Raw genomic sequence first — 25,762 nt, forward strand, 5'->3', positions numbered from 1 at the left:
GGGTGTAGGTTAAAAGTGAGGTATAGAAGGGTGTTTAGATTTATGGGAATGGGAGGGATCCTTGGAGGGGTAGGTTAAGTAACAGCAAGACAAAGTAGCAGGTAGAAGTAAAGTAGAGCAGTCAGGAGGGATAGGAAATAAGAGGTATGCACAAACATAAAAACAAATTATCAGAAGTAAAATTTGTTAGGGAAAGTATATGTCTATATGTGTATTATGTATGTATGTATGTGTGAATATGTACATGTGTATCTATATATAAATATATTCATGCCTAATTGTACCCTTCTGGGGGGAGAAGGGAGAAAAAGAACAAAGTAAAAAGTGCACAGCAGAGAACAAAAGACAACTAACAAGGAAGCAAAGAAAAGATGGGCAGCTCTCAACACAACTCATAGTATTTATTACATAGGCTTTCTTGAAAGGGATATTTATTGCTATATATTTTGAATGTTCTTTTATGTTATGTTGTGCACGTGACATACATTTTTCTTTTCTTATTTTGTATCTAAGTTTCAATATTTAAGTTTATAATATTTTTTATTGGGTATTCAAATTTCAGTAATTTTTTTTAAATGTCTCTAAATTTACACAACTCACTTTTTTGTCTCACACACTTTCTTTTTTTAAATTTATTGGTCTTTATTAATTTGTTTGTTTAATTTTACTTTACAAGATTCAGATCTACAACTCCTTGAGTTTCAAATTTTCTCTCCCTCCCTCTCCTCCCCCCCTCCATGACGGCATACAATCAAGTATAGGATCTGCAAATACTTTCACATTAGACATTAGTCAGGTTATAAAGAAGGACTGTATCAGATGGAATGAATAATGGGAAAGAGAAAACAAAACCAAACAAGAAAAAGAAAAAGATCAGGTAGTTTGCTTCAATCTGGATTCAAACTCAATTCTTTCTAGTTCTTTCTCTGGATGTAGACATCTTTCTCCATCATGAGTCTTTTGGGGTTGACTTATAACCCTACATTGTTGAGAAGAGTCAAGTCTATCAAAGTTGGTCATCAAACATATGTTGTGTCTGTAATTGTGTACAAATTTCTCCTGGTTCTACTCTTCTCACTCAGCATCAGTTTGTATAAGCCTCTCCAAGTAAATATGAAGTCCATCTGCTCCTCATTTCTTATAGCACAATAGTATTCCATTACATTCATATACCACAACTTCTTCAGCCATTCCCCAATTGATGTGCACCCCCTTAATTTCCAATTCTTTGCTACCACAAAAAGTGCTGCTATAAATATTTTTGTACATATGAGTCTTCCTCCCACTTCTATGATTCTTTGGGATACAACCCTAGAAGTGGTATTACTGGGTCAAAGGGTATGCAATTATTTATAGCCCTTTGGGCATAATTCCAGATTTCTCTTCAGAATGGTTGGATCAGTTCACAACTCCATCAGCAATGCAACAGTGTTCCAATTTTTCCACATCCTCTCCAGTATTTGTCATTTTCCTGTTTTGTTGTCTTCGCCAATCTGACTGGTGAGATGTGGTACCTCAGAGTTGTTTTGATTTCCATTTCTCTAATCAATAGTGACTTAGAGCATTTTTTCATATGCTTATAGATATCTTTAATTTCTTCCTCTGAAAACTCCCTGTTCATATCCTTTGACCATTTATCAATTGGGGAATGACTTGTATTCTTATAGATTTGACTCAATTCTCTGTGTATTTTAGAAATGAGTCCTTTATCAGAGACATAGGTTGTAAAAATTGTATCCCAATTTCCCACTTCCCTCTTAATCTTGGTTACATTGGCTTTGTTTGTACAGAAGCTTTTGAATTTAATGTAATCAAAATTATCCATTTTGCATTTTCTAATGCTCTCTAATTCTTGTTTGATCATAAACAAGATGATCCTCTCTCCACAAATATGACAGGTAAACTATTCCTTGCTTTCCAGGATTGCTTACTGTATCAGCCTTTATACCTAGATCATGCACTCATTTAGACTTGATTTTGGTATATGGTGTTAGATAATTGTCTATGCCCAGTTTCTGCCATACTATATTCCAGTTTTCCAAGGAGTGGTTGTCAAATAGTGAGTTCTTATCCCCAAAACTGGGGTCTTTGGGTTTATCAAACAATAGAATACTATAGTCATTGACTGCTGAGTCTTGTGTGCCCAATCTATTCCATTGATCCACTACTCTATTTCTCAGCCAGTACCAAGTAGTTTTGATGACTGCTGCTTTATAATACAGATTAAAATCTGCAACAGCTAGTCCACCTTCCCTAGCATTTCTTTTCATCAATTCCCTTGATATTCTGGACCTTTTGTTCTTCCAAATGAATTTTGTTACTATTTTTTTTTCTAGCTCTATAAAGTAGTGTTTTGGTAAATTGATTAGTATGGCACTAAATATATAATTTAATTTAGGTAAAATTATAATTTTTATTATATTAGCTCAACCCAGCCACAAGCAATTGATTTTTCCATTTAGTTAGATCTGAAATTATTTGTGTGAAAAGTGTTTTGTAGTTATGATCATACAGTTCCTGGTTTACTTTTGGCAGGTAGATTCCCAAATATTTTATAATGTCTACAGTGACTTTAAATGGGATTTCTCTTTTTATTTCTTGCTGTTGAATTTCATTAGCAATATACAGGAATGCCAAGGATTTATGTGGGTTTATTTTATATCCTGCTACTTTGCCAAATTTATTTATTGTCTCAAGTAGTTTTTTACTTGATTTTCTAGGATTCTCTACGTATATCATCATATCATCTGCAAAGAGTGATAGCTTGGTCTCTTCTTTGCCTAATTTGATTCCTTTGATTCCTTTTTCTTTTCTAATTGCTACTGCTAACATTTCTAGTACCAGATTGAATAAGAGGGGTGATAATGGACACCCTTGTTTCACCCCTGATCTTATTGGAAATGCTTCTAGCTTCTCCCCATTACATATAATACTTGCTGTTGGCTTTAAATAGATGCTACCTATTATTTTAAGGAAGGCTCTATTTATTCCTATACTTTCTAGTGTTTTCCATAGGAATGGATGTTGTACTTTGTCAAAAAAATTTTCTGCATCTGTTGAGATGATCATGTGGTTTCTGCTAGTTTTATTGTTGATATGATAAATTATACTGATGGTTTTCCTAATATTAAACCATCCTTGCATTCCCATCTCACATTTTTTTGAGCTACTGCAGTTCTACTTTGCTTATAAAGCGTAGTACCTTCTCCTTTGCCAGGGTCTCTCATGTCTCAGACAGACATTGAAAGTGTCCCTGTTTTGCTTCTTCTGAGCTCCACATGAGAACTTGTATGAGTTTTCCATAAAATAGTCTTTTAGGCAAATGTACATTTGACATTCAAACAACATGGCCAGCTCGTCAGGTTATACTCTCTGCAATAGCGTTTCAATACTTGGCAGTTCCACTCGTGAAAAGACCTCAATGTCTGGTACCTTATCCTGCCCAATGATCTTCAGAATCTTCCTAAGACAATTCAAATGGAAGCAATTCAGTTCCCTGGTATGCTGTCCAGGTTTCACAGGCATACAACATAAGGACAACACAACAGCTTTGTAGACCTTCAGTTTGGTAGGCAGCCTAATACTTCTCTCCTGCACTTTCCTTTGGAGTCTCCCAAACTCCGAGTGTGCATCAACCTCATCAGTTGCTACATTCCTGGAAAGCATGCTGCCAAGGCAAGTGAACTTATTCACAGTATTCAGAACTTCTCCATTTGCCATAACCAATGGGTCCACATATGGATGTTGCGGTGCCGGTTGGTGGAGAACCTGTGTTTTATTGGTATTCGTTGTGAGGTCAAAATTAGCACAAGCAGCAGAGAATCAATCCACAGTCTGTTGCATCTCAGCCTCAGAGGATGCACTGAGTGCACAATCATCTGTGACCAAAAAGTCACAGACCATCTCTCCCTCCACTTTAGTCTTGTAGCCTTTTCAAGTTAAATAATTTATTGTTAGTGTGGTAGCTGACCTTGTACCATTTTTGTTCTCTTTGAAGATGTGTTAGCATTGCTGAAAACATGTTAAAAACATGGGAGCAAGCACAAAGCCTTGCTTCACTCCATTGATGACTGGAAAGTGTGAGAGCATTGTCCATTATCTAGAACCTATGGAAGCATGCCATCATGAAACTGGTGTACAATACTGATGAACTTTTTTGGGCAATCAAATTTTTACATGATCTTCCATGGGCCCTCACAACTAACAGTATCAAAGGCTTTGATCAGATTGACAAACATTGTGTAAAATCTCTGTCCTGCTCTTGGCATTTCTCCAGGAGTTGTCAGGCAGAAAACACTATATTAACCATTCCTTGGCACTTTCTAAAGCCAAATTGGCTCTCGGGTATTTATCTGGGTATATACTCAGGTATTTACCATCTTCTAGGTGAAAGATCAGTCTGTTGAGGAGGACTCTGGCAAGAATCTTACCAGTAAAGACTGAGAGACTCCTGTGTGATTGTTACAGGACAATCTATTTCCTTTACCTATGTAGAGATGGACAATGGAGGCATCCTTGAACTCCTGGGGGATAACCTCCTCTTGCCATATAACCTGGAAAGTTTCAGTAAGCTTTTGTATGAGCAATACACCCCTTACCTTGTAGATCTTGGCTGGAATAGAATCAGCACCAGGTTCTTTGCCATACAAAAGGAGGCTAATGGAATTCAAAACCTCTTCTTCAGTTGGACATTTGGATAGAGAGGAATTGACTTCAATCTGAGGTATATGGTCAGTGGCTTCAGCATTGATTGATAATGGTCTGTTGAGAACATTATGAAGTGTTTAGCCCATATCTCTGGGATTATGTTCATATCACTAATCAGTGTGGCTCCATCAGCACTGAGTAGTTGAGATGCACCATAGGTCTTTGGCCCATAAATAGCCTTCATCACATAATAAAAGTGCTTTGTATTGTTAATATTGGCATAAAACTGAATTTCATCTGTCTTCTTACTGAGGCAAGAATTCTGCATCTCTCTAAGCTTTGCTTACACTTTGCTTTTGATGGAGTTAAACAAGGCTTTCTTAGAGATGGAAGAACTATCCTGCTGGTAAACCTTTAAGAGTTCTTGTTTTTTTCATTTAGTGGCTTCTGAATTTCCCCATCATTTTTGTCAAACCAGTCTTGATATTTGCAAGTGCTGTATACCAACTGTCTGAAATCTGCCCTCTCTTTTCTTGCTCCACTTTTGCCAATATTCCCTTCAAGTTTGCAACAAACTGTTCATGCAAAGAGAATCACTCTTATCTGTTGACTTTAAGTCTTCTGGTAGTTGTCTTAGCTTGGGACTCCAACTTTTTTTGAGTAAGAATGCTTTACTTGGAGAGGATAAGTCTATGATCAGCCCAACACTTTGCACCACACATCACCTTCATCACTCTAACATCCTCCCTGCCTCTTCTCCTTACAATGACATAGTCTATTATAGGGCTTAAAATTTTTCCACTCACAATCCCTTTTTATGTTTCACCAGCATTCATTGGTACTGCATAACCTGAGGGCATGCACAGTACAAAGTGTGCATGCTGTGTATTCAGAATCAAGTTTGTAGTAAAATTGCTCAATGCAACATGGGCAAGTGCTGCCGGAAACTCCTCAGATCCATTATGTGTTTGATTTTTTTTATTAATTTTAGTTGCACTTTCAGAAACCTTTTTCTGTTGCTAAATTTTTCATGACCTCACAGTTTAAGAAGTGCTGGATTGAATGCCAACATTTGCTGTGAGGGTGAATCCATGAAGTTCTATTTTGTTTTGTTAAATGGAAGGCAGTGTTGGTAATGTAAAGGTGGGGAGATGCACAAGTCTTCAGTAGTAAATGACTATTGCTGTTTATATTTCTGACTCCATTCTTCCTTGTGTTGGACAGTCTGTGCCTACTCTGGCATTAAAGTCACCCAGAATTATAACCTTGTCCTTTTTCAGCACATTGATGATGAGGGACTCCAGGTCTTCATTTTTTTTGTGTGTCATTCAACTGCAAGATGGGATCCCCAGTTGCCATGGTAATCACAGCAAGGTTGGGTGAAGCAGACAGTTTACAGGGCACTTTTTCTAGCCCCTTTCTCATGCAAAGAGGTGAGTAATACAATACTTCAAAAAGGCTCCTCAGACACCCAGGGGACTGTCAAATCCCACTACTGTTTTAGGCCAGCGAGAAGATGACCTGGGCCCCCTGTATGCAGGGCTGTGACTATAGCTCCTAGTATATCTGCACCTGCTGCTTCATCACCACAGGACTCTGAGGTAGGTAAAAATAGTAAAATGTGTGGGTTATGTCTTTTGACTCATGCATAAGTTAGATTTCAGTGAGGCAGATTTGCACAAAGTCTTTAGCCTCACTCTCTCTTCCACAGTCATTGAAGTCCAGTGGTAAGACAAAAGTCAAGATGACTGGTGATGGCCCAGGATACAATGGATGACCTTGGCATCTTCAACATCTTACCAAGCTCTAAGCATTCCATAGTGCCTGTTTCCAGCACCTCCATTGGAACAAACCATTCACATCCACCTATTCCACTGGGGAAGTCTTCATATACTTAGTGTAGACAGCCCCCTAACTCACCAATGGGTCTAAGGCCCACAACCTGGTTTAACCCATCTGCTGAAATGGTTTACCAAAGTGTGGCCACTCTGTATGCTACAGCTTCTTGGAGCTGCAAGTGAGTTGGGGGCAGGTGGACACCAAAATGGAAAGCAACCCTCACAAAAATAATAGTCTTTCCTGAACACCCATACACCCCACTCAGCAACAATATGGGAAGGATGAAGGAAGGGGGGGGGTAATGAAGGAATTTGTATCAGATGACCTTGACCTCAGAAAATCAGGAGGCAAAGTCACCTACTAAGTAGAGAAAAATGAGGCTTCTTAATTAACTGGCCTTTGAAAGTTAATAAATCTTCAAGAATCAGAATTGTGTGCCTTTTTACTTTGTCCTAAACAACTTACTCTCCTGTCATATATTTCATGGTATTTGCCAGATTTTGGGAGCCATTGCTGATCTGATATTGAGAAGACTTTTCCTTTTTGCCTTTTGGAGGGCAATTGGGGTTAAGTAACTTGCCCAAGGTTACACGGCTATTTTTTTTGTGTGGGTGTTAAGTGTCTGAGGCCAGAACCAAACTCGGATCCTCTGATTCTGGGGCCAGTGCTCTTACTCACTGTGCCACCTAGACACCCCAACTTTTTCTTTTTCTATTCTTTTTTTTACTTTTTATGATGTAGCACACAGTGACTGTATGCTTGTCGTCCAAGTAGCACTCTAGCTAAATTTGTAGAGGCCTATCATCACAGCTTAAACACATAGTAGTGATTTTTTTTTATGACCGCTCATAGCACTGTCCATTAAGGTAATGAAGAGCCACAATCACAGACCCTGGAAACACTGAAGTATTAAAATAATCTAGTCCACATTGGTGACATCATGGGATCAAAGAAGTATGTTTAAGCACAAGCCACAACATCCTCATGTTCCTTGGGGTCCTGCCTGATCTGAGAGATCAGAGGAATCACAGCCCAGGAGGGTGGGACAATTTGAACAAACATTCACAAACATGGAACCAAGAGATGTGATTTCTTTTTCCTTTTAGTCTTATATGTATCAGGTAGCAACAGATATCATTATTATTGTTGCTGAGTTCTAGTTTTCAAATTTATTCAGAAACAGCAACCCAGAGTAGATCCAAGGAAAATTCATAACACGGCCATGAGCAGAGAATTTGGGGCATGCATTTTGGGGGACATCTGGATCCCTTTCCTCTTCAATTTCCTAATATTTGGGTGGCCTTTTCCCACCAGCCTTTTACCTGATAGATAAACTTTCTTATGGAGGTGAAATTAAGTTTTTCCTAATAGTGCATCACTATTTCTATAACTAATGCTCAATCACCTTCTTTCCTTCCCCACTATATTGTGAAAAGGAGATTACCTCTCAGTGTGTGTGTGTGTGTGTGTGTATGTATTTGTGTGTGTGTATTTTTATAGTGTGTATGTTTGTGTTTAATATGTATGTATTTGTGTGGTATGTGTGCATAAGGGTGAGTGTGCTGTGTGTGTGTACGTGTGAGAGGTAATCTCATCTTTTCATATGTGTATGTGTATTTAAATATTTATCTCTTCTACAAACTTAGCTGTTTTCTTGTTGTCTCCTCATTAGAATGTGACCTCCTTGTGGGCAGGGACTGCCTTTTCCCTTTCTTTATATCCCCAAGGTTCAGCACAGAGTCTGGTATATAGTTATGTACTTACTAAATTCTTGTTGCTACTGATTTGGCACTAGCATTCCAGAATCCAATATCTTCTTTCGTTGTAAGACTTGTTTGTTTTATTTTTTGGCATTTTGGTTTCTTTTTTATTTGAACTAGCCCTTGAACAAGTTGCCAATTTAGCTGCAGTACAAAGGTGCCAAGGCCTAAGAAATGGCAATCCAGGACAGCAGAAGAGAATTTGGCTTCTGATGGCATTTGGCCAGAGAGAGCCCCCAGGCCCTTGGACAGATCCTTAACTACATTGAGGTGGCCAGGGCTTTGCTCTAGGATGGAAAATTTAGAGGAAGTCAAGACTACTATCCTAGAATAGACTGCCTTCTCCCCTTCTCCAGATTGCCCTAGGTACCTAAAAGGCTACCCTTAAATCTGCTAAGACACTGGACCTAAAGGTTTTTAAGTAAAAAGTCAGGTGATTCAGAACAAGTTAAGATTAGGCTTACATGAAAATCACGAAGACGAAAAGGAAACAGAATTGCCTGAGCTTTATTTGTTAGATATGCTTTGCACTTTAAGAGCAGCAATGGAGCTTTTACTGTGTTATGTTTTCCAAATCCATCAATTAGGACCTAGAGTTAGAAACACAGCAGTAAAGCAAGCCTGAGAGAACTGAGGAAAAGGTGGGGTGGGAAACATAGGAACAATGTGAGAAGGCAGTCTGGACCAAGGAAGGACATGGGACAATTTGGTGGGTATGAATTAAAATTTGAAATACACAAAAACTTCCTTACCTGTGCCTAGGGGAGCTTTAAAACTCCATATACAGTCTTCTTTTTCTGTTCTTTGTATAGGAAAATGTTCATTTTGTTGGCATTTGGTCAAGTTTATAATAGAAAGGAAACCTTTTTTTAAAAAAGAGAAAAGCATCAAATGCATTGACTTCAGCCCTCTTCAGAGGGGGGATGAGGTAGCCCTGGGGGCATAAGGTATGGGAACAGGCATGACAAGAAAGCAGAAGGCCATAAGTCCAAGGTCTAGCTTGGCCTTGACTTCTGGGACATGGGCTTTTAAGCTAGAAAGAATAGAAGTGGTCATGTAGTCCAATCCCCTCATCTTATAGATGAGAAAACTGAGACACAAATGACTTGTCCAGTGTTACCTTAGTTTCCAAATTCATAAGACAAAAGAATTGGAATAGATGATCTCTGAAGCCTCTTTTAGCTATAAATTCTGTCCACTTATGGTTAAAATGCATGCTGAACCAAGGAGCCCTGAAACTCTGGAAAGGACTACTCTATTAGACTGGGAGCTTTTCACGGGCTTCAATTGCAAGAAGGATCTAATGATCAGTTTTCTAAGGCTAGCACCCAGGGCTCAGAAATTCAATTCATTCAATTCTAAAAGAATCTTGCCATAGAACAGCTTTCTAGATACAGCAGGACTTGGTGACACCAAATCACCACTCAGGGAAAAAGAGACCCATAACTATGTGGCTTAAGCTGAAGCTGAAGCACTTCAGCCACATAATGAGAAGATGGGACTCACTGGGAAAGACTTTAATGTAGGTTGAAGGCAAAAGGAGAACGTGATGACAGAACATGAGATGGATGGATAGTGTCATGGAAACAACAAATATAAACTTGGACAGACTTTGAGAAATAGTAGAGGATAGAAGAGCCTGGCATGTTATGGTCCAGGGGATCACATGACTGAACAACAGCTATGTGGTCCTCATTTTCACTTTTTTCTTTACCATCTGGACATGACCAGGATGAACATTTGTTGGGAAGCACTTTATCAGTCTTTGTGGGCCACTAATCATTTGCCATCTTTTTCTTTTTTTTTTTTAGGTATCAGTCAATAAATGTTTATTAAGTGTGTACTATTTTCTGGAGATACAAATACAAATATGAAAGGCAGTCCCTACTCTCAAGGAGCTCACAATGTAATGGGAGAAGACAGAACCCAAAAGGAAGATGGAAGGGGGGGGGAAGAGGGGAGGCAAAGGATTAGGAGGGAACCTGACAGAGAAATCCAAGAGTGCAACCAAAGAAGAGATAGCTGACCTCAGTCCCCTTCTTAATGGAGGTTTTAGAGTTCATGGCTCCTCTCTTCTGGTCAGAGAGGCAGAGGTTACTGATGAGATGTGAGTACCAAGGCTGGATCTTGCAGGATGATGCAATTTCCCAATGATGAGCCTCCTGGGGCATGATGAAGCAGTCCAAATGAGTCCCTGCTTTCTCAAAGCTCCCTTTGCAATTCTTTTGAATTCCCATTACTTTGTAGGCAAAGCTGCTGCTTGGTGACTTCCTTCATGGGCTAGTCAGCTTCCTCCAGATCTTCTCCTAGAGTTGCATGGTTTTGCATCTGGAAATTCTAGTCTGGAGAAGTAAATGCCTCCCGGAACCTCTGTTTTCAAGAAGGGCCCAGGCCAAGTCATCTTTCATTCCTTTCCTGGTTCTGCTTCTGACTTTCCCACTGACCTCCTTCCCCTCTTCCAGCTCCCTTAAATGTGTTGTCTTCACTCATTAAAATTTAACCTCCTTAAGGGCAGGTCGCATCTTTCTTTTTGTTTATGTTTTGCTTCTATTTGTGCCCCTAGCTCTCAGTGCAATTTCTGGCACACAAATGTTTGTTGCCACCCATTTGCAAACTTGAATTTAAGGAGAGATTGTTGGGGGGTAAAAAACGGGATCCCAAAAGGTTCAACAGATATTCTGATCTTATCCAAGACCAGAAAACCTGCAATATCGTCTGGAAAGAATTCAAGGTCTCAGGCTTAATTGGAGTGAGAGTTGTACAAGTTTATTGTTACACTTCCATGAGAAGCGGGCAAGAGTCCTTTAGGGGACCTGCTACACTTCCATGAGAAGTGTTGCCATCTTTTTCTAAGCTCTCTGAATCCCTCATATTATCTTTCTGCAGCATTAGGGGGAGCTCATTATTGATGGTCTCAGTCACCAAGATCTTAGGCCATGGAACAACATCAAAACAGGATTCACATAAATCCCTAAAGAGACAGAACTTCTGTGCAATCTGGAGTCTTGAGATGTGTGGAATAATGAGGAAGGAGGGGAGAAGCACATTGTCTCTTCTGCCCCATAAGGACCCAAGCCAGTATACCAAAACTTAGAGAAAATAGGCAGTTAGACCCAGATTGAAGTAGAAACTTTTGTTAACAAGAAAAGAACTTATTGATTCAAACTACAACAATTTGTTAGAAAAGGGAGGTACATGAAAATGAAGTTGGTTGCCATCCAATATAACATATATGACAGCTTGGAATGTACAAGATAAGGTTTTGCCTCCAAATTCCAGAGAGCAGATAAGGGAGATGCCAAAGAGGTAATGGGCAATTTTTGTCAGACTAGCTTCCAGGTGTCCAGGAGTTGGAAGAATACTATAAGGAAGGCTCCTACAGAGTATTTGGCAAATAGTAGGTCCTTAATAAATGCTTGCTGACTAACCATCTCTGTGGGGGCACCGCTTAGCTGCATCTCTCTCCATCTCTCTCCCCCCTCTCCCATCTCTCTCCCTCTTCTCCCCTCTTCTCTCCCTCTCTCTCCCCCTTCTCCCTTTCCCCCCTTCTCTGTCTCCCATGCTCCCTCTCTCTCCCTCTCTCCTTCTCCCTCCCTCCCTCTCTCTTTGTCATCATGCCTGTCAGGACAGAAGATGGAACAATCAGGAACTCTTTGCTCCTCTCCTGCACAAAGAGCTGTCCTTAAACATCTTCCTCCTCTTTCCCCCCACTGGATCTACGGTGCAAATCCCTCTGTGTTCCTTGACCTTGAAGGCTTGCTAAGTCTCCATTTCCTTTTTATTCTTTTTCTCCTACCTTCTCTCCATCTTTCAAAGACCATACTTTGGCTTTACGAGCTATAAAGCTGCAGGGTCTTGTGTCTAATAAAGAAACCCCCACTGGGAAGAGGGCGCTGATTTATCATTGATTGCCATCTTTACAGCAATGTGCATGTGAATGTTAAAGGTTAGTTTTGAAAATTAACGTTCTGTTTCTGCAAATTACTTTCAATAGATTTGGCCATTTTTACTGTGCCAGGAGTTTCCCTTGGAAGGTGCTCTGCTCGCTTATCCTCATGAATTGCCTTTCCTTCTCCTTTGAACAACCATCGTTTTTACTGAGATCTATTGGCCAAATGTGAAAGATGCAAAGGAAGGGAAGGTCAAATGAACCCCAGCCCCTCCTAATTACATTCACTATAGTTCTCATCCAGCCAATATAATTATGGATGGCTGTTTGGGAAGGGGAGTTCAAATGAACCCCAATCCCTCCTAGTAGCATCCGCTATAGTACTAACAATAGGATTCTTCCAGCTAATATAACTATGGCCTGGCCAAAAGAGATGGGGAAGTGACTTTCCAAAGAAAAGAACATTGAGAGCCCCCTGTTTCAACTGCTGATTAGATGTCTAGCTCCTGCTTCCTAACAGCCTTAAAATAACAGGATCATAGATGCTACACTCAGAGGCTAAACGTTCCTAGGTGCTTCAATTGCTCTTGTATGACATCATTTCTATTTCCTTGCACCCCACACTTACACTTATTTGCATCTTGCCTGAAATATGGTGCCAAAAATGGAACAAGGGGTGGCCAGGTAGCACAGTGAGTAAGAGCACCGGCTCCAGTGTCGGGATGACCTGGGGATCAAATCTGGGCTCAGATACTCAGCACCACACCCAGAAATAACTGGCCGTGTAACCTTGAGCAAGTTACTTAACCCTGATTGCTTTAAAAAAAAATGAAACAAAACAGTCTTAACCAAGACAGAGTCCAAAAGGAATATGATGTCTCCCCAAGCCCTGTGACCCAGTGCAACCTAAGATTGTTTGCACTTTGTGGGCAGTTGTGGTCATGTGGAGTTTGCAATCCAATAATGCCTCTAACTCTTCTTCACATGAATGGTAGTCAGGTTTCCTCCATTGTCTTGTTCTTGAATCCAGATGTCAGACTTCATCCATCATTAAATTTCATTCATCTGTTAGATTTGATCTCTAAAGCTTATCAAGATATTTTTTTTCAATGGAATGTTAGTCATCCCTCTTAGCTCTTTGTTACCCATAAATTGGATAAATCAGAATTGTAGGAAGGTTATTCTAGGACTTTCCAGGACAGACCCAGCCACCAAAACTCTTCTCCAGGTACTGAGCCACGGCCAGAGTCAGGTGATCATTGAAAGGGGCAGCTACCACCTGGATACCCAGAGGAAGTCCCTTGCTGTTCAGGCCAAGTGGGCACTGGGTCACAGGCAAGCCCAGGGCATTGAAGATGCCTAAAAGGAAGAGAAGAAAGTCACACTTGTTTTCTAAGATTCATTCATTCTACTTTCTTCACAGAAAACTGTAGCTTTTCAACTCACATTCTCTAAGTTCACGGGAGTACCAGAACAAAAGGAAGGGTCATATTTAACTGTATGCACATTATCTTATTTTGGCACTGTGGCTGTGTGACTTTTTCCAAAACTCCAAATGAATGGTGCTGAAAAGATAACTGTGATGACACACACTCCATTCACCAACTAGAATAGCACCCATTCTCCAACTAGGCGAATGGACCAATGAAATGAAACCCTTCTTGGCACAAGAGAAACAAGGTGATGAGATAGGAGACTGTGGGTACCATCAAGCAGGGGCAGGGTGCCACCTGGTTTTGTGACAAGGGAAGGTTTGCTGGGGTATGCTCAGAAACAAACAGGTCTCAATCCATTGGGAACCTTGTGGTCAGTACATAGTAATTCCTACTGAGGATGAGGAGAGGACTTTAATGTGGCCACTCCAGCAAATTAGTGCAGGGGAGGTAAAAAAAAGTAGGGAAATCTTGATAGTTTTCTGAGAATTTACTACATTAAGAAGGCAGGAATGTGTGGTTTTATAAAATCACAGAATTTGAGAGTAGGAAAGGACTTTGGCAGCCATGTGGTCCAATCCATACACAATAGAAATCCCTATGCTAACACATCCATGGAGTACTTGTCCAGCCTCTGCCTAAAGAGCTCCAAGGAGGGGGAGCCCACCACCTTTTAAGGCAGTTAGGAAGTTTTTCCTGACATCTGGTCTAAATCTACATCTTTGAAGCTTCTATCCCTCATTCCTGGTTCTGTCCTTCGGAGCTATCAGAACAAGTCAAATCTCCCCTCCCCCTCCACCTGGCAGTCCTTCAAACACTAGCACAACATCCCCACTGAATCAATTCTCCAAGCTACACATGCCCAAGGCCTTCAAGGGCTTCATAGTTGTATTAGAATTCAAATGGAATGGTTATGAATAGAGGCATCCAACAGGTAAGCAAGTAGACTTTGGCTTGGTAAGAACCATGAATGCCCCACGACTGACAGCTCTGAGGACAAGCTGTGGACAACCTCATCTCTTTCTAAGCTGGAACCCACCTGTGTAAGCAAAGTTGAAAGGCCTTGTCAGAGGGAAGTGGTGCTTTGGAGCCACTCGAGGATGGGAGGGATATAAGAAGACTCCATCATTTCCCAGCATGCCTACAAGCTCTGACCAAAGGGTTTGCCTTAATTCTTCAAACTTGGCATTGGTTTGAGAGTCATATTTGAGAACTGACTCCAACAGGCCCAGACCTATGGGCGACAATAAAAATCGATATGAAATTAGAGAGAACACTCACATTTAGTAGCCCCTAATTGGGACAGTATTTCTACATATAGTCTCTGTTCTTCATACTTTACCCCACAGTAATCATCCAAGCCTTCCAAAGACACTTGACACCTAAGAAAGAAGAGCTTTCTCCCTTTCCTTGTCTTTTAGCATCCTTTCCTGCTATATCCATGGCACAATCCAGGAGGTCATTCATCTCTCATCACCAGGAAGGACAGAGTCAAGAAGCTTTGCCACCAAAATTTTCATAGAGCATCAACTTAGGGCACATGGTTGGTTAAGCTGCTGCCTCTTCCTATTGACTAAAGAGTCCTATGTTTTCTGAGCAGCAGCTCCTTGCTCCAATCATGGGCTACATTTTCATGCCCAAATCCACTGGGACACAGTATATCTAACATCCAAGGTTTTTCTGCTGACTAATTTACTCTAGTCACTAAAGAAAACAACAAAAAGAAACTTAGCTACTCCCCCCATCCCCCAAACTGAAGCCCTCCCACAAAATGAGGTTCTGGACTAGGATAGTGCCAGTGGTGATGTGGAAGAAATGTATTTGTTCAGTATTTAGAAGGAAGAACTGTCCAGACTTGCTGGTTAACTGGATATGGGGAAGTGAGGGAAGAAGAGGAGGTCATGAAGCCATGGTTTCAATAATGGGTGACTGAGTGACGTTTGGGTATATGATTTTCTTCAGATCATTATCTTAAGTGCCTTAGCATTAGTGATAGAACTCAGATACCCAAATAACCCTACTCCAAGAACTAGAAAATGTGGCCTACCAATAGGTAGTAGTTTCACTGATCAGAATAACAGCAAGTTTGTGGCTAAACAAAAATCGTTGCCACTACTCAGTATTAGAGATGCTAAGCAAAGCAATGCTATAGGTTCACGGGATCACAACAGGTTAAACCCACTTTCTGTTTCTTCCAGGGCAGTACCTACCACCCAACCCATTTCCTCATGGAATGAGTTTACAAGTTGTAACATTTTGGCAATGCTCCCCAGATTGAGAACTATTTTTCTGACAGTTTAGCCATGCCCACAATTCACATATATATCCATGAAGGGAATTGTCCTGTGCAAAATAAAGTTTTCAAGGATTTCAGGACTAAAAATTTGTTCAGGCTTCTTGCATGCTACCCTTTCCCTGTGAAAGAAGACAACTGGATATACCAATAGAAGGAATGGTGTGTGTTGACATCCCAAGGACCCACTTCACCAGTTCCCAGAGGGGCCACACAGGCTTTCCATGATCTCCTAGCAGCTCTTGGTACTTCACCGTTTCCTGGAATTTGTCAAACAAAACACATATAGTTGAACACTTTTTTGAATGATGTTTCAAAGCAAATGGGTCAGGGAAATCTTCTCAGCTGCTCTTCCCAGGGCTCATAATGAAAAGTCTATAGAGAGAGATACAATTTAAGAAATTAACTCCTCCCCCCATCCCTTTTTTCCTGAGAAGTAGCCAGGCCATCCTTTTTTCTACAGGAGAAAAGTAATACCTATGGCTTCCTTTACCCAGCTTCCTCCCAACCTGCAGCCATCCCGGCAATTCCAAGACTCTGGGATACAGAGGAAAACCATACAACAAAGAATATTAGAAAATTTGCTGCCTTCTTATGTTAGTATAAAATTTGTCAAGAGAGATAAAAACAGAATCGTAGAAAAAAATATGATCAAGGAAGAAGCAGGGTTCTTTCAAAGTTCTTGTCACTATAAACATGAGTTGCAAGATTAAAAATCAGCATTTCTATCACCCATTGCATGAAACAGGGTGTATTTTCAGACACAGAAAACCCACAATCCTCAAAGCATATCGTGATATCACAATCCCATGACAACATACCGTGCCATCATGGTTCTTGGCTGACATCATGGTGACCCAGATCTGGAAAGAGTATTTCATTTGGCTAAGTTTTACATGCTGAACTGAGGCACCTAGCACAGTCTCCAGATGTCTCACCACCTAAGACCAAAGAGAAATAAAAATTTAAAAAATCATATCAATTGAAAACTCTGGATGCATCAAAGTAAGCAAAATATCCTATAGATCACAAACAAGGAGTCCAAGGATGTGAGTTCACTTTTATCCTTCAATCTACTAGAAGGAACCAATGACTCTCATTGGATGATGAATGGCTAACTTACCATTCTTGCTGCAAGATAAAGAGACAATGATAGACAATGCTGCCAGGCTAAGGATGCCAAGTCAGACCTGGTTATGCCCAGGGTCCCTTTTTTCGGTCCTTACATGGCCCAAAGTAATCGATAGTCATACACAGACCCTGCTGGGCCAGGCACAGAATCAAGGGTTTGTCTGGGAGAAAGTTTCAGATTCACAATGAAACCTAGTCTGATAGAAAACAGTACATTGTTTCTATATACTTCAAGCAAGGCATTATCTTTTAGCTAATGTTTTCCAACAGAACACACAAAGAGGAATTCATGGAACACCATGAATCTCCATTTCATACACGTTGTTTTAAACAGTTTCAAAACTGTCCCATTGATCTATGTTTCCTTTTGAACTTCTTTCAATTCTCTTCTGTGCATTTTATTTTTTTAATTACATGTAAAAATAATTTTTAACATTCATTGAAAATAAATTTTTGAATTTCAGATTCTTTCCCTCCCTTACACTGTTCCCCCTCTCATGGAGAAAGGCAAGAAATTTGTTATGTTAAACATTTGCAGTTTTGCAAAACATATTTCCATGAAAGAAAACACAGACTAAAAAAGCCCAATAAAAATAAGGAAAGTAAAAATTAATATGCTTTGATCAACATTCAGACTCCATCAGTTTTTTTCCTCTGGAGGTGGAGTGCATTTTTCATCTTAAATTCTTCAGAAATGTCTTAGATCATTATTGATAAGAAGAGCTAAGTCATTTACAATTGATCATTGTATAATATTGCTGTTATTATGCACAATGTTCCCTTGGTTCTGCTCACTTCACTTTGAATCAGCTCATGCAAGTCTTTTCAGGTTTTCCTAACATCATCTTGCTCTTCATTTTATATATATATATATATTTTAAACATTTAATAATTCATTTTCCCAATCACATGTAAAAACAAATTTTAACATTTGGTTTTTTGTGAATTTTGATTTCCAAATTTTCTCCCTCCCTTACCTTCCTCCTCATTGAGAAGGCAAGCAATTTGAAATGGGTAATATATGTGCAAAACATACTTCCGTATTAATCATTTGGTGAAAAAAACACAGACCAAAAAAAAAAAAGAAAAAGAAATTTTAAAAAGTGTGTTTTGATCTGCATTCAGAATCCATCAATTCTTTCTCTGGAGATGGATAGTATTTTTTCATCATAAGTTTTTCAGAATTATCTTGGATCATTGTATTGCTGAGAATAAGTCATTCATAGTTGATCATTTTACAATATTGCTGTTACTATGTACAATGCCTCTTGGCACTTCTCATTTCACTTTGCATCAATTCCTTTTTTTCATTTTTCAAATGCTTTATTAACTTCTCATTTATATCATTCATTTCTGCCAGATTTTGAGTTACAAATTTTTCCCCTACCCACTGCCCCAAAATAGCAGTTCCACAGGATATCCCCTCCTCCAATCTGCTCTCTCCCATATTTTCTCCCATACCCCTTTCGACTTTTCCAGTGGATCTCTATGCCCCAGTGCCTGTATATCTTATTTCACAATTACATGTAAAATAGTATTAATAATAGTATATATATATGTACATATATATACATATATTTAAACATTTGATTTTAAAACTTTGAATTCCAGATTCATTACCTTCCTCCCTTGTCACCCACCCTTACTGGGAAGATAAGCAGTTCAGTATAGGTTGTACATGTGTAGCTAATGCAAAACAATAACATAGTAGATATATTGTAAAAGACTGACTATATTTCCCTCCCTCCTATCCCACCTCCCACTTGTTCTATTCTCTACTTTGATCCCATACTTTTTCAAAGGTGGGTGTTTCCAACTTGCTTCCTCCCCAGCCTGCCCTCCCTTCCATCATCCCCCCTCTCATCCCCTTCCCCCCTAATCTCCTGCAGGGTGAGATACCCAATTTAGTGTGTATTTCATTCTCTCCCCAAGACAAATTCAATAAGAATAAGGTTGACCCATTCCCTTTTGCCTTCCTATTCTTCCCCTCCATTGTAACCATTTTCCCTTGCCTCTTCTATATGAGATAGTTTACCCCATTCTGTCTCTCCCCATCTCCTCTCATTATATTCCTCTCTCACCTCTTAATTTCACCTTTTAAGTATCATATCTTCCTATCAAATTGGTCCTGTGCCCTCTATCTATGTATACCTGTAAACATATATACACACATTCACATATGTATTCATATGCCCATATAACCTCATATATAGACATATATATATATATGTATATTTCTATTCCCTTCAACTATTTTCATATTTAGAAAAGTTTCATCAGTTACAATTATTGTTTTTCCATTTGGGAATGTTAATAGTTCAACTTTCATAAGTTCCTTGTGATTTCTTTTCCCTGTTTACCTTCTCATGCTTCTCTTGCTTCTTGTATCTGAATGTCAAATTTTCTATTCAACTCTGGTTTTTTCAGCAAGAATGCTTGAAAGTCCTCTATTCCACTGAATGACCATATTTTCCCCTGAAACATGATACTCAGCTTTGCTGGGTAGGTGATTCTTGGTTTTAATACCAGCTCCTTTCACCTCTGGAATATCATATTCCAAGCCCTTTGATCCCTCAGTGTAGAAGCTGCCAGATCCTGGGTTATCCTGATTGTGTTTCCACAATATTCAAATTGTTTCTTCCTGGCTGCTTGTAATATTCTCTCCTTGATCTGGGAATTCCAGAACCTGGCTATAATATTCCTAGGAGTTTTCTTTTTGGGATCTTTTTCAGAAGGTGATCGGTGGATTCTTTCAACATCTATTTTGTCCTCTGGTTATAAAACATCAGGGCAGTTTTCTTTGAGAACTTCCCGGAGGATGCTTTCTAGATAATTACTTTGATCATGGCTTTCAGGTAGTCCAATAATTTTTAGATTATCTCTCCTGGATCTATTTTCCAGGTCAGTGGTTTTTCCAATGAGATATTTCACATTGCCTTCTATTCTTTCATTTTTTTGGATCTGTTTAACAGCATCTTGATTTCTCATAAAGTCATTAGCTTCCATTTGCTCCAATCTAATTCTGAAGCAATGATTCTCCTCATTGAGCTTTTGAGATTCTTTTTCCATCATTTCCAAAAGTCGGCTTTTTAAGGCATTTTTCTCCTCTTTGCCTTTTTGTGCTTCTTTAGCCAATTGAGTTAGTCTATTTTTTAAGGTATGATTTTCCTCTGTCAGGCTGTTGACTCTCATTTCGTAATTTTCTTGCATCTTTCTCATTTCTCTTTCCAATTTTTCCTCCACTTCTCTTATCTGCTTCTTAAGGTCCTCTATGGCCTGTAACCAGCTTGTATCTTCCTTTGAAGCTTTTGGTGCAGGAGTTCTGACTTCACTGTCTTCCTTCTGTTCCATGCTTTGCTCTTTTTTTGTCCCCAAAATAGGAGTCTAATGTTGGATTCTTCTGTTTGGTTTGTTTCTTTTGCCTGGTCATGTTGCCTCTCAGTCACTTGACCCCTGGGCTTTTTGCTACAATAAGACTCTACCACCAGACAGGGGAGCTTTCGTCCCAAACACTGGGGTTTTCTCAGTTGCCAGAGGTATTAGATGGGTGCCCTCTCTGAGGCCTCCACATGCTCTGGCAAGCTGGACACACACCCCAAGTCCTCTACCCTAGACTGCAATCCAGATCCAAGCAGGTTAAAGCAAAAGTGATTACCCCCCAGACTGGTCCTTGGTCCCCCTACACTCTGCAGGCCAGGAACTGAAGCTGCCACGTGGCTCTGGCTGGCTGTGCTGGGTGTCTCAGTGGCTTCTCCTCCTGAAGGCAAAAGCTGATGCACTCCCACTTACTGGGTCCCAAAGTCCAGATTGCACTGACCTCTCACTTTGTCCTTCGCATCTCTGTGTTGACAATTCTGGAAACAGCCACAGCTGCTGCTTATCTGGAGTCCCTCCGGCCAGCGGCTGGTCAGGCCCGCCCTGGGGCTAAAACCTCTGGCTCACAGGCCTGGCTCGGCTCCCAGAGCGCTGCGCTGGCCGATTCCTGCCGGCCTGCTGGGCTGTCCTCAGCGGGGGTTTAGCTTCTCTGTGTCATTTTGTGTGTTGTGTAGCTCTAAAGTTTGTTCAGAGTCCCCTTTTACATGGATTGGGGAAGGTGGAAGCCAGAGCTGCGAGGAGGTCATGCTTCTACTCCACCATCTTGACCCCTTTGCATCAATTCTTGCAAGTCCTTCCAGGTTTTTCTAAGAGTATCCTCATTATTTCTTATAGCACCATAGTAATCCATCACGATCATATGCCACAACTTGTTCAGCTATTCCCAATTGATGGGGATTCCCTCAATTTCCAATTCTTTGCCACAATAAAAAGGAGCTGCTATAAATATTTTCATACATATAGTACTTTTCCCTTTTTGTTTTTTAATCTCTTTGGAATACAGACCTAGTAGTGATATTACTGTGTCAAAGGGTATACATGCTTTTATAGTCCTTTGGGCATAGTTCCAAATTGCTCTCCAGAATGGTTGGATCAGTTCATAACTCCACCAACATCTTCTCCAACATCTGTCATTTTACTTTTCTGTCACATTAGTCAATCTGATAGGTGTGGAGTGGTATGTTGAAGTTCTTTTAATTTGCATTTCTCTAATCAATAGTAATTTAGAGCATTTTTTCATATCACTATAGACTGATTTAATATTTTCATCAAGTGCATGTTCATATCCTTTGACCGTTTATCAATTAAGGAATGATTTTTATGCTTATAAATTTGACTCCATTCTCTATATATGTGAGAAATAAGACCTTTATCAGAGAAACTTGCTGTAATTTTTTCACAGTTATGATTGCTGTGTATTTCCCTCCATCCTATTTTCTCTGTTTATCCTTCTCTCATTCTCCTTTGACCCTGTCTCTCCTCAAAAGTATTTTGCTTCTGACCACTGCCTCCCCCAATCTCCCCTCACTTCTATCAGCTACATCATCCTTTCTCTTGTCCCCTTCACTTACTACTTCTCTGTAGGGTAAGATAGTTTTCATCTTTGATCCAATTCTAATGAAAATAAGGTTCAAGTGTTGTCTGCCCGCCCCCCATCTTCCCCTCCATTATAAAAGTTCTTTTGGCTCTCTTTTGGATCTGTCATCACCGGGTGGACCCAGTGCCACGATGCAGATTTTTGTGAAGAGGTTGAACCGTTCAATACTATTGAAAATGTCAAGGCCAAGATACAAGATAAGAAAGGTATTCCACCTGATCAACAAAGATTGATTTTTGTGGGCAAGCAACTGGAAGATGGATGTACTTTGTCTGGCTACAACATTCAGAAGGAATCTACCCTTCATCTTGTTCTGAAGCTTCGTGGTGGTGCCAAGAAGAGAAAGAATTCTTATACCACTCCCAAAAAGAACAATCATAAAAGAAAGAAGGTTAAGCTTGCTGTTCTGAAGTACTACAAGGCTGATGAGAATGGCAAGATTAGCCGTCTTCGACGAGAGTGCCTTTCTGATGAATGTGATGCTGGAGTCTTTATGGCTAGCCATTTTGACAGACATTATTGTGGCAAGTGTTGTCTAACCTATTGCTTCAACAAGCCAGAAGACAAGTAAATGTATATGTGTTAATAAAAAAGTCAACTATTAAAAAAAGTTCTTTTGTACCTCTTTTGTGTGAGATATTTACCCCATTCTACCTCTTCCTTTCCTCTTTTTTTTAAGGTCATCCCTTTTTCTCATACCTTAATTTAATTTTTTAATGATAACATCCCATCACTGTTATCCCTCTTTTTTACCTTTTTCTTTTCTTTTCTTTTTTGGATATCATCCCATCAAGTCACACCCACGTCCTCTGTCTATGTTGTTGTTTGTCCTTTATTCTCTAAGAGGACTATGACATCAGGGAGGTATACCATGACATGTAAGTGAATTGTATTCAAGTGAGGGAGGGCTGTGCATAGTCACCAGTGTTACTTTCTCCTCCAGAGCTATCTGGGTCCCTGATTGACTCAAAATGAATGTAAACCCTGAAGTTCTGCCTATGTATACTCCTAACTGCCCTAATAATGAGAAAGATCTTCAGAGTCACAACTATAATCTTCCCATGCAGAAATGTAAACAGTTGGGGCAGAGCCAAGATGGCTGACTAGAAGCACAAACTTGGTGCAGGTTCCACTCCAATCACTCCCAATACATGTAAAAAAATGACTCTACATAAATGTTAGAGCTACAGAACCCACAAAGAGACAAAGAGAAACAAAGCTCCCACTGAAGGCACCCTGGCAGGCCAACAGGAAGGATCTATCACACCAGGCTGAGAGCTGAGCACAGCCCCACGTGAGCCACATGGTTCCCAGCCCCAGGGTGGCCCTGACCAGCAGCAGGCCCGGAGCATACTTCAGGAGAGAGAATCACTAGCAGCTGTGGTGATTTCCAGAATTATCAAACCATAAATGCCAAAAAGAAAGTAAAAGGTCAGTGTGGAACTTTGTGGGAACAGGGGGACTGAAAGCATGGTCCAGCCCCTGTACCTGGAACAAAAAGCAGCAGAGGAACAGTGGTTGTGCAGTGGACTTTGCCTGGCTGTCTCAGGAACTCCTGGCTTGCAGATTGCAGGGGTATCAAGCAACCATTCAGAGGGTAATCGCTCTTCCTTTAACCTGGTTGGTTCTAGATCACTGTATTGGGTGATGGTCCTGGGGTGTGTGAGCAGTGAGCCAGAAAGTGTGGGGACTGTAGACAGGGCACCCAACTAATAGCTCCAGCAGCTGTGAAAACCCAAGTGATTTGGGATGAAGCTCTCTCCATTTTGGGAGCAGAGTTCTACTGTGGCAAAGCGTTCAAAAGTCAAGTAATTGACTGGCAAGATGAGCAAGCCCAGGAAACATAATCAAACCACAGAGTCCTTTTTTGGGGACAAAAAGGATCAAGGCTTGAAAGTCTTCTATTTCATTGAATGTTATTTTTACCCCTGAAGGATTATACTCAGTTTTACTGGGTAGGTCATTTTTGTAATCCTACCTCCTTTGTCTTCCTCTGGAATAGCATATTCCAAGCCCTCCCATCCTTTAATGGAGAAGCTGCTAAATCTTGTATTATCCTGACTGTGGCTCCATGATATTGGAAATGTTTCTTTCTGGCTGCCTGTAACATTTTCTTCTTGATCTGGGAGCTCCGGAATTTGGCTATAATATTTCTGGCAATTTTCATTTTGGGATTTCTTCTAGGAGGTGATCAATGGATTCTTTCAATAACTATTTTACCCTCTGACTCTAGGATATCAGGGCAGCTTTTCTTGATAATTTATTGAAATATTATGCTAAGCTCTTTTTTTTAAAAAAAATCATGGTTTTCAGGTAGCCCAATAATTGTTAAATTATCTCTCCTACATGTATTTTCCAGGTCAGTTGTTTTTTCCAATGAGATATTTCCCATTTTCTTCTATTTTTCATTATTTTGATTTTGTTTTATTGTTTCTTGGCATCTCATGAAGTCATTAGCTTCCACTTGCCGAGTTCTAAGTTTTAAGGAATTATATTCTTCAGTGAGCTTTTCTATCTTCCTTTCCACTTAGCCAATTCTACTTTTTAAGGAGTTTTCTTCAATTATTTTTTTAAGTATATTTTTCTAGTTGGCCTATTTAACTTTTTAAGGAGTTTTTCTCTTCAGTTGATTTTTTTCCTCTTTTATAATTTGTCTTATTCTATTTTTAAGTGTTACTTCCTTCAGTATTTTTGCGCCTCCTTTACCAAACTATGGACTCTTTTTGCATGATTTTCTTGAAACACTCTCTTTTCTTTTCCCAAGTTTTCCTCTACCTCTCTTATTTGAGTTTTCAAATCATTTTTGAAATCTTTTGAATCCTTACCTCTTCCAGGAATTCTTTTTGAGTCTGAGACAAGTTCACATTTTTCTTTGAGGCTTGGGATGTAGCAATTTTGACTTTGTTGCCTTCTGAGTTTGTGTTTTGATCTTACCTGTCATCATAGGAACTTTCTATGGTCAGATTTTTTTGTTCATTTGCTCATATTTTTTTTTCAGTTTATTTCTTGACTATAAACTTTGTCTTAAAGTTGGGCTCTGCTCCTGGGGTAGAGGAAGCACTGTCCCAAGCTTCAGTTTTTAGTTTTCAGTGCTGCTGTTTTTAGAGCTAGTTATTAGGGTCTGTAAGTTTTCAGTTCTTTCAAGGTCTTATGATGTAAGGAAAGGTGTGGTCACTGCTCTCCTAGCCTGTGCTCTTGTCTATGAGTGACCACAAGCACTCTTTTTCCACCTTAGAACCATGACCAAGGTTGTTGTTCCATTGCAGCTGCAGGCACTAGTGTTTTAATGCTCCTCCTCTTGCTGGGATTGTGACCAAGAACTGTGTAATGGGCAATGCAACAGAATTCTGCTACCATTGCTAGCAAAGGGCCCTCTGTAATCTCCCTCTAACCAGTTATCTGACTCCTTTACAGTCTATGGGCTGAGAGCTCAGGAAGCCAGAGTCACAGATTCAGTCACCTCCAAAGTCTGCTGCTGGCTTGTTAAGATGGGGTTTGTACTGGATTGTGCTCCACTCTCACCCCAGTAAGAAGAACTTTACTGCCAACCTAATTTGTCTTGTGCTAGAATGTTATTTTACCTCATCCTTTTTTAGTTTAGTTTTTTTTTTGCCTTTTGGAGGGCAATTGGGGTTAAGTAACTTGCTAGTTTGTGTGTGTGTGTGTGTGTGTTTTGTGCCTGAGGCCAGAACTGAACTCGGGTCCTCCTGACTCCAGGGCCGGCACTTTACTCACTGCGCCACCTAGACGCCCCTTTAGTTTCTTTTAAGGTATTATTTTAATGTTGTTTGGAGGGGA

The 25,762-nt window shown here is 40.0% G+C and overlaps 1 protein-coding gene across 2 annotated transcripts in view; it reads right to left on the reverse strand.

The window, feature by feature from the left end:
• Window positions 1-8,733: 8,733 nt before the first annotated feature.
• The window catches only part of FAAH2 (fatty acid amide hydrolase 2), a 55,841-nt gene continuing 38,812 nt past the window's right edge, over window positions 8,734-25,762 (reverse strand). The window contains exons 8-11 of one of the 2 annotated variants that reach the window (XM_069063721.1): window positions 16,683-16,802; window positions 16,010-16,121; window positions 14,608-14,802; window positions 8,734-13,024 (exon numbers count right to left, since the gene is read on the reverse strand). In XM_069063721.1, coding sequence (XP_068919822.1) covers window positions 12,954-13,024; window positions 14,608-14,802; window positions 16,010-16,121; window positions 16,683-16,802 — 498 coding nt within the window. In that variant the 3' untranslated portion in view covers window positions 8,734-12,953. Of the gene's footprint in view, window positions 13,495-14,607; window positions 14,803-16,009; window positions 16,122-16,682; window positions 16,803-25,762 lie in introns of both variants that reach the window. The other variant, XM_069063720.1, reaches the window with a different exon arrangement.

This window comes from Petaurus breviceps, unplaced genomic scaffold (genome assembly GCF_028583685.1).
Source record: "Petaurus breviceps papuanus isolate PSGF00001 unplaced genomic scaffold, PetGlider_PUasm1.0 90601, whole genome shotgun sequence".
Lineage (NCBI taxonomy): Eukaryota > Metazoa > Chordata > Mammalia > Diprotodontia > Petauridae > Petaurus > Petaurus breviceps.